The following is a 12,999-nucleotide window of genomic DNA, read 5'->3' on the forward strand; positions in this document are numbered from 1 at the left end:
TCCTGCAGTTGATAGCTGCCCCTCAGTCACAGGAGTGCACCTTTTTTGGGACTGACAGGATTCATGAGAATAACCCCGTGTAGTCAAATCATGGGGCCATACAATGGAGTTACTGTAGGCAAACAAAGAGCCACAGTCAGGCAAAAACAGGGAAATGGGAATGCAACCATGGAAGAGAGGAGAGTAAACATAAAGGATGGACTCCTAACACTGTCCACCTTGCCTGCTTTCAAAACCAACATGCCAAAATAATAATATTTGTTTCTCATTGATTTTGTTACAATAGCAAATAAAATCTCATCATAAAAGTTCTGAATAATAGATGGTGCCTTTGCAAATTCTCCCATAGAGCTTCCCTGAGTTTTGAAAGAGGGTTGGACCAGCCGCCATTTCAGCATGGCAGGCACCTGCTCAATAAATAAATCCTTCTCCCACTAGCAATGATGCATGGAGCTTCCCTGAGTTTTGAAAGAGGGTTGGACCAGCCGCCATTTCAGCATGGCAGGCACCTGCTCAATAAATAAATCCTTCTCCCACTAGCAATGAGTTTGCTGCCCCTTCTGAGTGAGTGCTCCCAGGCAGCAGGGTGCAGCCAGGGCTGAGGAGCTCCCTTGCAGAGCTATCAGCAGATGGCTCTGCTGGCCAGGCTATCTCAACAGCAGCTGCAGCTCTGCCAGCAGTGGGGCTCAGCCCACAGATACGCTCCACTGCCCGACAGCCACAGAAAAAAAGATGCTCAAGATGCCTTACTTATTACTTAATTGCTATTTGAACAGACTTTTAAGTTCAAAAAAACCTGTTAAGTTCCATTATAAAACTTTTCTTCATAGTCGTAAATTACGCACGCAGCAGCACATGTACAAAGGTGGGAGGCACAGATGTAGCAGCCTAAAAATGCTAACAATTAGGTAAGGGAGAGCACATCCAGAAGGGTCAGGCAGCTAAAGTACACATTTCTTTTGGAAGTCTGCAATGCCAAGACAGGCAAAGACTGCCCCTAATGCAGGCACTACATGTGACATTGTTACTAACTGAATCATAAAAGGGATGTTTACCATCAGTCAACCACAGTTATACAAATTATATGTTCACTGACTGCAGGCCTCTCCAAGTGAATTCCTGGAGAGATCCCAAATGCAAAGGGCTGTCCAACTGCCCCAAAAGCAAGAAATTTGACGTTTTTTTCAGCAGTAGAATTAATGTGCAGAAGATTCCTCATAAATGCTCATAACCCTCAGTTTCCTTTCACCTCATGATGGAAACTTCATTTTTCTGGGAAGCAGGATCCACTTCTTGAAGTTCAGTGACTCACTTAAGCAGTTCTCATTGGTAAACTTGGATGACAAATGCCTTCCAGTACTGTCAGGGAAATTAAGATAAGTCAGCTCTCAACTAGCAGAGGACTGAGCCACCAAGATGGGACTACAGCTTCCTACTCCCAGCAGGTGTGACCTCCCTATGGAGTGGGGGTGTCTAAGTTTGATAGAAGCATTGCTTTATAGGCACTATAGTACCTCAGCTGGCCTTGATGGGACCAATTCACGTATCCTTGCACCTACAGCTCAATTTTCCTGATAGCTGGAAGATTTCCAGCAGCCTTGTTGCACCCTTGTACAAGGGAGTAACGACAATAATCAATCTGCCTCCAAACTCAGCAAGAGGCTAGATAACCCTGGATGAAGATTGATTATTGTCATTACTCCCTTGTAAAGGATGCAACAAAAAGGATAAAGCAGTATTTAAAACTGAATTGAAGACAAAGAGTCCAATGAAATCATATTAGTACACTTCCAGTAAAGAACCAGCCAGGTACTGAATTCAAAAGGCAAATTTCTGTATTCTGTACCATGCTTTGGTTCCTGCAGCTATACTGCAACCCCAAGGTTGCAAGCCACATCTCTGGGAAGTCTGAGGAATCCAAGTTTAAGCAAAGTGCAAGCAGCATGATGGTGGATGTGTGCCTGGAAATATTACTGTACTTTCACTAATAGAGACATTTTAGTAACACAGGCTTAGAAGACTCAGCTTGTGGTTTAGCCAAAATGACAATATTGCTCCATTTAAAAAGAAGAAGGTTAATGGCATTCCCACACAGAACACATGAAGTATGAGTGCCCAGCATGTTTTAATAGCAATCCATCTACATTAAGTACCATTCCCATTAATACTGCTCCCCTTGTAAAGGAGCACTGAAATAAATGGAAATCCTTAGTCTGAGTTCAGTGAGCCCTAGATTGCAGTCTCAGAGCTATCATTTTTTATACTGGAGGCAACATTTCAGCCCTGTAATGATTCCTCATAAATTTAGACATGGGAGGAACCTCAGCAATACAAAGAAAGAAAATTGATCTGAGATGTACAGAAGTGCCCTACTGCACTTAAATGCCAGGTCCAGATTTCCTCCCCAAGCAGCCAAAATGTGTGCACTTCCTCATTTGATTAAAATTGTCTTTCAAGCTACCTCAAGTTCTGATGAGAAATGGACTGTGTCACTCTACAATTACATGGTGCCTTTCACAGATTCCTTTTTTTTTTTTTTTTTTTTTTTACTTGATGTCCCAGCTGCCTTTTTAGTTACACACATAGACTGAGAATTTTTGCATTTTCTCTCTATTGGGCAGTGATGCAGGCTACATGAAGTGCACTTCTTCATCCAAGCCTTCTGTCCTCTCCAATTTACCCACAGGGCTAGTCAGACATTCACAGTCCTGAACCAACACCTTGGATGGCTTCAAATCCTCAAGAAGCTTTGTGAAATGGGGAAAAATCTATCAGGAAAAGAACTTTTGTGACAAATTTTGTCTTTCAGACAATGACCACCACATCATCCTTCATTTAGGTGTCAAACTGTAGAACTGATGTTCCCTAAATAAGTAAGTAAAGAGCCCACCCATATGAATGTACTGTTTTACAGACAGCAACACCAAGATCAATTAATCTAGCTGCAGAATATGCTCCTTGCCATGCTACTGCGCTTGTGAAAATACAGGAATGTACTAATCAGGGGGGTTAGAAATCACCTTAACAGTTCCTGTGACACACTTTTATTGGATTTACGTTCACCAGCAAATCCAAGAAAACAATTTGATAATTTTAGCACAAAGCAGACAAAGAAGGATTTGCTAAGCTGCTTAGAGTCTGGCCCTGAAATGTTGGGAAGGTTCAGGTTAATGTCCTTTCCCAGGACAGGCACCACGGACAGGCTACATCTGACATGAACCATGTTTTGAATCTCTGAAGCCATCTTATGATCCAAAAGGTCTCTCATTCTACAGCAAAATTTAGCATGGGAAATATTTTATCAACCTGACAGAAGGAAGAATCAATATTGTTTCATTACATCATTATTTTAAGAAGATTCTCCTCACTGTTAAGACACAGGTATGTAAGATCTTCAGTAGTGTGAATGGCATAACTGTGTTACATGTACAAATTTAAACAAAGATGAATATAAACTGACTTGCCTTTAGCTATTATTCAAATCACTAAAGTGATGGATAAACACATTCTTTTCTTGAGCTCTTTTGAAATCCAATGCATTTTAACAGCTGTTTAAAAGCATGTAGTGTTTTAACAAAACAAAACAATTTGCATAGGCAATTGTCACAGGCATTACTCAAGCTGTTGGATCTGCTGCTGGAAGGGCTGTGTATTCAGAAATCCAAATGCTCCCTTTAATCCCATATTCCTAGAATGTTATTTTGCATAATAATCATAGGCAAACAAAAATGCCACTGCACTGTATTAGTTTAAGCTGGTTTTGTTGGCGTCTTATTTTACTTCACGAATGAAAACTTAATGGAAATTTCAGCCAGTTTCATATGGTAATAATAGATCATTTTGGATGGACTGTACCTCTCTGATTCTCAATCATTATTTTGCTTGCACAGCAGGTAAAAATTTCATTATTTTCTCTGTTCTGCAGTCTAATTATAATCAAATTAATAGTTACTGATGTAGGAGAATTGTTCTTTTTAATCTTTATTATGCATCTGTAGTTTCTTTATTTGCCTTTCTGAGGAGAATGAATCTTTTAGCAGCTGCACTGATGCATTTCTCAGCATATGTATTCAGTCACATTTGTAGTTGTAAACCAGTGAATTTTATAAATGCATTCAGCCCCAAATAATGATCTGTTATAATCTGGTACAAATTACTATATGTATATAGTATTTATTAGTAAACTTGATTAATCTTTTAATTAACACTGAGAATCTTTTAATTTATGCAACAACATACATTGATATCTAACAGAAGAATATCAACAGTTCTATTGCTTTTCATTAGGGAAAATTAGATTTATATTTACACAGAATGGCTATGCTAAGTCTATGTGACTTCAGAAGACAAAACACATTCCACATGTTAAAACTGACTCTGTGACAGCCTAGACACATTATTGGGCACATTATTGTAGTTAAAAAAAAAAAAAACAAAAAAAACCTACAGAAGCATAATGTAGTATTTATCATTAAATTTATCATAAAGATAATTTTACATTCAGATATTTAAATAACAAATGCCCATGTAGGTAATTGGGCATATGAAAATACATTTCTATATTAACTTCTGTAACAATCTTCACATACTTTCTCTTTTAGCCTTGCCTTTGCTCAGCTCCCACTGGCTGTTCCTAAGAATCAGGGTATTCAGGATTTCAGATGAGAGGATTTCAGCATTTAAATTTCAGATAAGAGTTTTCTTGGTACTAATATTATTGCAAGGCACACAGTTGCTCTTACTTTGAATAGAACCTCAATCAGACATTGTTTAGGACGAAGAGAGCAGACCTTTCAGATGTATTTTTTTAGGTACAGCAGTCTTGCTATCACCACTTATTCAGACAAGTAGCATCACTAGAGCAACAAGCAAAGCAGGCACAGTTGAAGACTGTATGAAGAAAACATACAGAGGGAAACATTGTAAGATGAACATACAGAAATGACTAAAGTTAACCCTCATCTGCCATGCATGTCAGCTGTGGGAAATTACAGAAGTTTATTGTGATATTGTCATTATAGCAGCAATAATGTGCTGAAAGACTCCATGCTCACTCCTGCATGACAAATCAATACCACAGGTCAACCAAGATTAGCCTAGTCATGATGTGCTTGATGAATATTGATGACAGTTATACAGCTGTGGTATATCAGATGCTTTTAATAGCGATTCATGAATATAAAAATCACATTATCAGCAGTAATCTATTACATTTTAAACAACATACTACAGACCATTAATACTAAAGGAAAAAAAAAAAAGAAAAATCAGTGGTTACCCTATGTATACCTCTTCATATTGTATGCAAACAGCTAGCACCTTAACCCATTAAATATAGGTAGATTTGGAGGAAAAATTATCTGAGCCTCCCCAGTTATTATTATAGTAAGGTTCATAGTAATACTTCCACCTAATTTGTAAATTGTGTGACACAGCTGTGAGTTTTTGACCAAGCCAGGCTCTGGCACAAGGCAACATGGCATGTCTTTAACTTGTCCTCTCTTTCACAAAGCACTGTGCCAGAAAAGACAGATTTAAGACAACACCTCCTTGTGCCTATCAATGAGGTACACTGAGCACAGAATCCTCTCTCTCCCTCTCTCCCTCCCCAAAAGTGGGGGGATAATATTAATAAACCTTAATAATTCTCCTTGGGTAAGAAATAAACACCAACACCCCCACCACCACCCCCAAACAAATATCTGTTACAAATGGCTGAGTCAATATGGTCCTGTAGATATGGTGACATCCAACCCTAGAGATTTGTAAACAAACTGCTTTCCCAGCTTGGAAAAGTTGTCCATATAGAGGAGAGCAGGAAGAACTCGTGGAACAATGGCATTTGCCATAGCTTAGTTTGGCCTTTAAGCCAGAAGATCTGTGCCTTCAGAAAAAACTGCTGGTCAGGAAAAAAACTAAGGAATTTAGTGAAGAAAATTAGTTTGTTGTTTCTCAATTTCAAGTGATATTTTGACATTTCAGGGTGAAAAAGGACATTGGTGCTTCTGACTTTTCCTCGGTGTCCATGAGAAGCAGTGCCCGAGGCACCACAGCAGCAGTGAATCCTCCTCTATGGAATGGCACTTGGAGGTCAGTACCTGCTCTGTCCTAAAGATTTGCCTCCTTCTAGTAAAACATACAAATAAAGTGGTCATTTCTGCTCTTCTTACTTTTGAATAATCTGGTCACAGGAGTAAATGCCCTAATTTAATGAAAACATAGTTAAAATTTTTACAGCTATATTCAACTATTTAAAGCTGGAATTGGATGAGTTCAGCAGTTCACATATGTCTTATATTCAGGTCTAGAACTAAAGTAATGATTTCTTTTCTTCTGTAAAACTGAGCTTCACCCAAGAATATTCTAACTCAAGTTAAAAGAAAACACACTCAGATTAGTACAACTTAGGGGGAAAAAATCACACTTTTTGATGACACAATGAACTAACCTATCTTTTATCTTCCTTTTTTCTAACAATTTTATACAAAGATAAGCTCTAGGAAATTACTGGACAACATTAATAAAATCTGTCTTTCATATACCTTCTGATTGGCAGCAGCCATTTTTGGAACTGTGTGTCAGTCTGATACCTTTCAAGGATTTTCTATCTTCTCTTTGGATTTAAAATAACTTCAGATGAAATCAGAATGAATTACATTTCTATTATGCATTTTCTTCATGTTTGAATACTGCCAAGAGTGTAATTTGAATAAATCTATCCTAGTTTAAAACCTGCTTCTGCTGACTTTCCCCAGTTACTCCAGAAGCAGCTCCAGTAAACAGGAATATATTTTATAATATTATATATATTTTATGTAACCAACAGGAATATATTTTGGGTTTTAATTATTTTGATTTATATAAAGCATAATTTGACATTTAAAAAGTTACTAGTTTTAGAAGACAAGACGATTACAATATATTTATAAGGTGAACTAACCATGATGTTATGTGGATTTTCTGTACTGGGATTTTTTGGGCTGCTGCTGTTTTTTTTGGGGGGGTTTTTGTTTATGTTTTTTTTTTTCCACTTTGCTTAATTAGGAAGATAATATCCCTACTTCAGATACATGTTGTATTGCTCTGTTTAAAGTATCCTCTCAGAGATGGATTTTATAGCTACACAACACATTTTTCTCTCCCTCTAGAAATGATTCAAAGTATATGCATAAAAAATTACCCTTCTTAACAGAACTTGCTAGTAATGACCTTCATATTTTCCAAAAAGCAGTAAAGTCATTCCACTGCACTGACTATAGCACAAATGTTACTTTTAAATGAAGCCCTGCTAAAAATAAACCAGACATTGATTTCCAAAAGGTTGTAATAGCAGTGTAGCACAATGAAACTTTTCTGATGGCAACATCCGCACATGCCCTATTGCTGGAAGCAAATATCACAAGCTGCTCATGGCAGATTTTTAATTAACATGTTTTACCTCCTCCTAACAGAGAGGATGGTGTAAATCAGAGCACCCTCTCTGACTTAGAGGGAGTACTGCCAACATATTTCAGCTGAGGATCTGTCCCCCAGACCTGCATGTTGCACTCTGGGTTTAATAAAAGTGTTGTGTGCCTTAGCAAGCAGATCTAATCACACAGTCTGTCTAATTTAGCTCCACAGAGGCCTGGTTTCCTTAATGCACAATGGGTATACATGAATGGTTCCATTTATATACTAATGAACAGTAATAATGTGGGGCTATCATGCCCAAGAAGAACAGACCTACCAATGTAATCCAGAGCCTAACTTTCTAAGATATTTTATTTCACTGGAATTAAGTCAATACCCGGTGGCCAAGAACTCAAGCTTTACATCTGGACAAAGAAGAACACATAAAGCAGCACAGGCTCACACCTGGGCAGCCATTTGCCTATTTCCTTATGCCCATCCCTGTCCCTCTCAGACAGTCATTTCCCAGGAAGGGCATTTACCAGCTCTGTGAAACCAGCACCTCACACGCTAAGTCCTCAAAGTCCCTGCATGAAGCAATTAATCTATAATGAAACCTTGCACACCAACCTATAGCTTTCACCACATGCCCTCCCAGTTCTGCACCCTGCATGTGTGGTCAAGGAGCATTTATAGGCAGAAGGAGGGAACTCTTTCTTCATCACCAAATCTCCTTGAACACAGAAACTGGCTCAGAGAAGACTGTTGCCAGCCTGCCAGATAAGCAGAGTTGTTCTTTTGAAGCCCTTGTATCAGGCAGACCAGAAGGTAATGAAAGCAAAGTAACAGGCCTTCTGAAGTGATTGAACTTCCAAAGTTTCATAGAAGTCTTTAGTACATGGTTTCTGTTTCAGAGAAAAGTTTGACAGTGTTTGCAACAAGGAGACTCTGTCTTAAGCCTTGCAAGTCCGTCATGTTGTCCTGTCATTCTCTGTAACCTCCAGTTTAGCAGAGGAAGAAGTGTTGCACATACTGTAGAGGCACTGCAGACTGTAAAATCTGGCCATGTCTAGACAACTGTTTTGCCAGAAAAAGTGCAGTGGGTGCTTGCTGATGTCACAATGTCAGCAAAATTTTTCCTGGACATATAAATACATGAGGAAAGGAGGGTACTTATCAGAGATGTACTTTACTTAGTGCAGCCTCATCCATTCATTAGGATTCTCTCAGCTGAAGTGGGGTTTCATTTGTGTAAATTCAGCTTCTGTCATTTGCTAGTGAGATGAAAGTAATCCTGTGAGAATTAGCCCTCCAATAGCCCAGGCAAATTAACTAGCATCTTTGCCTTTGTTTTTCCTGCTTAATAGGGAATGTGGGGGTGGGGGGAGGGCATGTGTGTGTGTGTTAAAAATAGATGACTAAAATACTTAGATGCTTGTTAAGGAGTGGAATTCAGTTTAACATATCCTGCAAGGCTGTAACATTAGCATGTCTAATGAGATGGGCACAACACGAAACTCTAATGACATCCTATAAAATGGATCTGGAGACAGGTACATAAACATCCATGGCTAATGAAGCTATGTGTATGCTGGCATTTTTGTTTTCCTATGCACTCATCATATTTAGCCTTATGTTGTGAAGCAATCTGGGAATACATGAACTGGACTAACAGAAGATGTGCTCCAGATGTGCACATAAAGTGCTCTAATTGATAGCAAGCAGGCAATGGAACAAATTAGAACAAAATCTAAATTAAACCCCAGATATACATAAAATATGGATTTTGAGTCCTCTGGGACAACTGTTTCGCTTTACAGTCTATTCCCATTTTTTCCTTTCTATTTGCCATTATTGCATGAGCTCTGCCCAGGTACTCCAAAAATATACTCTAACAAGGGACACAAAATGTGTCAAACCTTGTTCCTGGTGAAAGCAAAGGACTAAACTATTATCTAGTCTGATGTTAAAATCTGAAATCAACAATTATTTAGGTGTAGAGGCATTACTCAACACACAATGTCATTCATACCCATTAAATATCATCGACAAACAATATTTACCCAACTGAAAAGCAGTGTTACTGTTTTGAATAAAACACCAACAGTCTGGCTAGGAAATTGGACTGCCTAAGAGACTAACTAAAAACTCCATTCTCACTAATTTTCTGCTACACTAATAACATTAAACTAATATCTTCTGGCTCCATCCTTATTTACCCAATTTAATATATTTACCCTACTCTTTCTGACACTTTTAGTGGGAGCTGGTACCTACCTTCTTCAGCTTTCTGTGCGCTATTGCTGATGACTAAAACTAGGTGACAACCCATTAAACAAGTTCATCTCCTGCTCTCAGTGTTACACATTCCAAACCAACACAACAGAGTCAAGGAGTTGAGAGAGGAAACTTCTTGGAACTCAGAGCTCAGGTCTAGCACTGCCACTGTAAGCACTTCCCACCACTGCAGGATGACAGGAGGTGATCACAACAGTGCAGGGTCACATTACATCAGTTTCATCTATATTCATCTACGAAGCCAACCTGAACAGAGAGAGGCTTGGACTAAACTAAAGGCAGTTCTTGCCCCAGCACCCCAATCAGCACCTGAAATAACATTGTTCTGGACACATCTATATAGCACATTTTGGCATTTACAATATGTGATTTCAGACTTGCACAGAAAGTAGCCAAGCAGTCCTCAAGATCTAGGACATCTGCCTACAACTTCCAGAGTCTTCTATAAAGGAGAACCAAAATCCTTGGAAACAATTATTTCTGCTGTAGTAATTAATTAACACCCTGAGACATGCAGCTCTCTTCTTTCACTGAATATTTGCACAAAACACTAGCAATGCTACCTGTACTAAATAATTACCACACTTCTATAGGCCAGGACCTTGCTAAATTTAAGTTGTCAGTAATTGTGCTTCAGGAAGCAGTTTGGACAGACAAGGCTTTTCTGAAAGAATTTAAAGGAGTGAAAATTTGTACATGGCCTCTTAAAAGATTTTCTGAGATTTTTTATTTATTTTATTTTAAAGAGTTCATAAATAGCTAAAATAAATAAAAAGGGGGCAAAAATAAAAAAACTTGGATTCCTGTAACTACTGTTTCTGCCTTTACTCCTTTCAGACTGCTACACTCTAACAACCTTCCGTTCTGACTTCTTCTACTTTAGGCCTTAAACTTGCACCAAGCTCCCACTGGAGTCCTGTGGAAGACTGTGTGGTTGCTCACGCATGAAAGGTTGTGCAACAGCACCTTGTGGTGAGACAGTGACTTGTTCTGTGTGTGCACCATGCCCAGCACAACCAGGCCCTGACACCACACGGCTCCTTGGCACGGGAGCTGTACAAAGACCAGACTGAACAGAACTCCACGAGGTGAGGGTGAAGCGATGCTGTCGTACGGGCAGTGGCGGCAACCACAGAGGTAACACCAACACCAAGGGGGTGGAGAGAGAACCGGGATTACCTGCTGGGCCTGCTGCAGCAGCTCCATCCTCTCGTGCAAGATCTGGCTGTCAAACTCACGGCTCTGCCTCAGGATCTGCCGCCGCACCTTCTCCACCGCCGCCCGCAAATCCTCCCGCTGCGCTTCCGTCAGCGATTCGCTCGCCCGCCTGCCTGGGTCCTGCTGCAGGGCATTATACAGCGTGGCTTCCAGCTCCTGGATTTTCTAATGCAACCCAAATCACACACAGACAGGCTGACGTTTGAATCCAGCAAGCAAACGACCCACCAAGAGCTAGAGGAGAAGGCTAGCAAGCGGAGGCCGAGGCGGGAGGGCAGGATGGACACAGACAGGTAGACAGAAAGCAGCAAGCGTGAGCAGTGAGGAGCATTCCACACAGAGTGCAGGCAGCCTCCTGGCACGGGTTGACACCTGGGAGATGGGTCCTGTTCTAGCAAATCATTGGTTCTTCTACTTAAGAAAGATTCAGAAGATAGGTCTGCATTCAGTAACTGCTAAAACTCCAAATCCTGATGATGAACATTAGAAATTTAACGTAAACTAACAGATTTCCTTCAACTGCAGCTGAATTGTTAAGCCATCCTATAAAATAAAAAGACCACAGGAAAATCTGTGAACAGAAATCTCACTCTACCTCTCTGTTGTCCTAGTGACCTGATAGCCATGGCTCACAGTCTATGTCACTGGCTTAGCTCCAAGTTGCCATAAGCAATGAAGGAAGGAACACTTGTATGCACTAATCCCTCATCCATCTCTTGCTGTCTGCCAGATTCCTAACATGATTCTCATGCACTGACCAAAACTGCAGTACTTTGCAAAGCGCACAACACAGGAGAACTTCAGATTCATGTGGAGAATTGTACTCCCAAGAGGAAAGGAAGGAATCCTGGCAGTGTTTCCTTGATTAGTGGGGTTAGCATGATGCTATCAAAACCCAACATCCAGACTAACAATATTTGGATCAAGAGCATCTGACCACGTCCCTTTGGCCCTCATAACACCTTTGTGAGGTAGGTAATTCCATCCATATTAGTGATGCATAAACAGCTGCACAGAGAGGTTAAATGGCTTGCCCAAGGTCACAGTGCTAGAAATAGTGCCTGCTTGCTTTTATCTCTGTTATCTGCTCTGAGCACTAGACCTTGCTTCTTCTCTGAAAACATTTTCCACATAAGAAACATTTACAGTGTATAAATAGTGCTTCAGGACATTATATTTTGATTTCCAAAGTCTCACTATTAGCAATGTTGCATGTGTAGTTTTACCAATTCCTGATTGTTGTTTAGCCTGAGAAAAGGCAAGGTTGCAGTTTCCCTTTTGAAAATGAGGAAGGGTAAGGTTGGATAGGATCGCACAGGAAGGAATCGCATAGGAAGAACAGGCATTCCTGATTTAGGATAGGTTAGCAGCAGTAATACTTACAAATGCTTCAGGAAAAGAAATACTGGAAAAGTTCTTAAGTAATTTCTGGTGTATTTTATCAGTCATGGGGTTTTTTTCATACATAAACCAGCTTCCAGATGTACCAACAAGATGTTTGTATATCATAGAATAAAAAATGCAACGCAAAAATGTTACACTTGTAAGTACTATAATCCATTTCCTAAACTTTTGTTTAAGAAATAGTTGATTTCTAGTCTGGCAGGAAAAAAAAAAAGATATAAAGTAAAAAAGAGTCCTTTGTATAATTAAAAGAAAAAAAAAACCCAACAAACAAACCCTGCATTTTATCAGATCTGTTCAAGCAAAAAATTTAATGACTTTCTTTTCCTACCATGTATGCCTGGTCCAGAGCTTGCTTCCTGTAGTCGAGTTCTTCCTCTAAATAACCCTTCTGTTTACTGAACAGGTCCTGAGCAATAATAAAAACAAGGGAGTGTTTGTTCTTCATCCTACTTCATGAAGAATCATAAATGCCATCATTTTTATGCAAGCTTTCTACTTGAAAGCAAAAGAAAACCCACAGCAAATGACCACGTTCATCCTAAGATCTGGAATATCAAATTTATGATATTAGCACTTCAAATCTGTGTATCATATTAACAAGCTGTACCTAGAAAGCATTGACCTCTACACCAGTGTACAACCTGCCTGGATCCTAGAGAAGGGCAGCAAAAGGTGAGCGGGGAT

The 12,999-nt window shown here is 39.6% G+C and overlaps 1 protein-coding gene across 1 annotated transcript in view; it reads right to left on the reverse strand.

The window, feature by feature from the left end:
- Window positions 1–12,999, reverse strand: part of JAKMIP1 (janus kinase and microtubule interacting protein 1) — an 81,801-nt gene that overhangs the window by 7,498 nt on the left and 61,304 nt on the right. The window contains exons 18-19 of the mRNA XM_041402593.1: window positions 12,644–12,721; window positions 10,870–11,073 (exon numbers count right to left, since the gene is read on the reverse strand). Coding sequence (XP_041258527.1) covers window positions 10,870–11,073; window positions 12,644–12,721 — 282 coding nt within the window. The remainder of the gene's footprint in view (window positions 1–10,869; window positions 11,074–12,643; window positions 12,722–12,999) is intronic.

The sequence above is a fragment of the Onychostruthus taczanowskii genome, unplaced genomic scaffold (genome assembly GCF_017590055.1).
Source record: "Onychostruthus taczanowskii isolate IOZ18803 unplaced genomic scaffold, ASM1759005v1 scaffold2, whole genome shotgun sequence".
Classification (NCBI taxonomy): Eukaryota; Metazoa; Chordata; class Aves; order Passeriformes; family Passeridae; genus Onychostruthus; species Onychostruthus taczanowskii.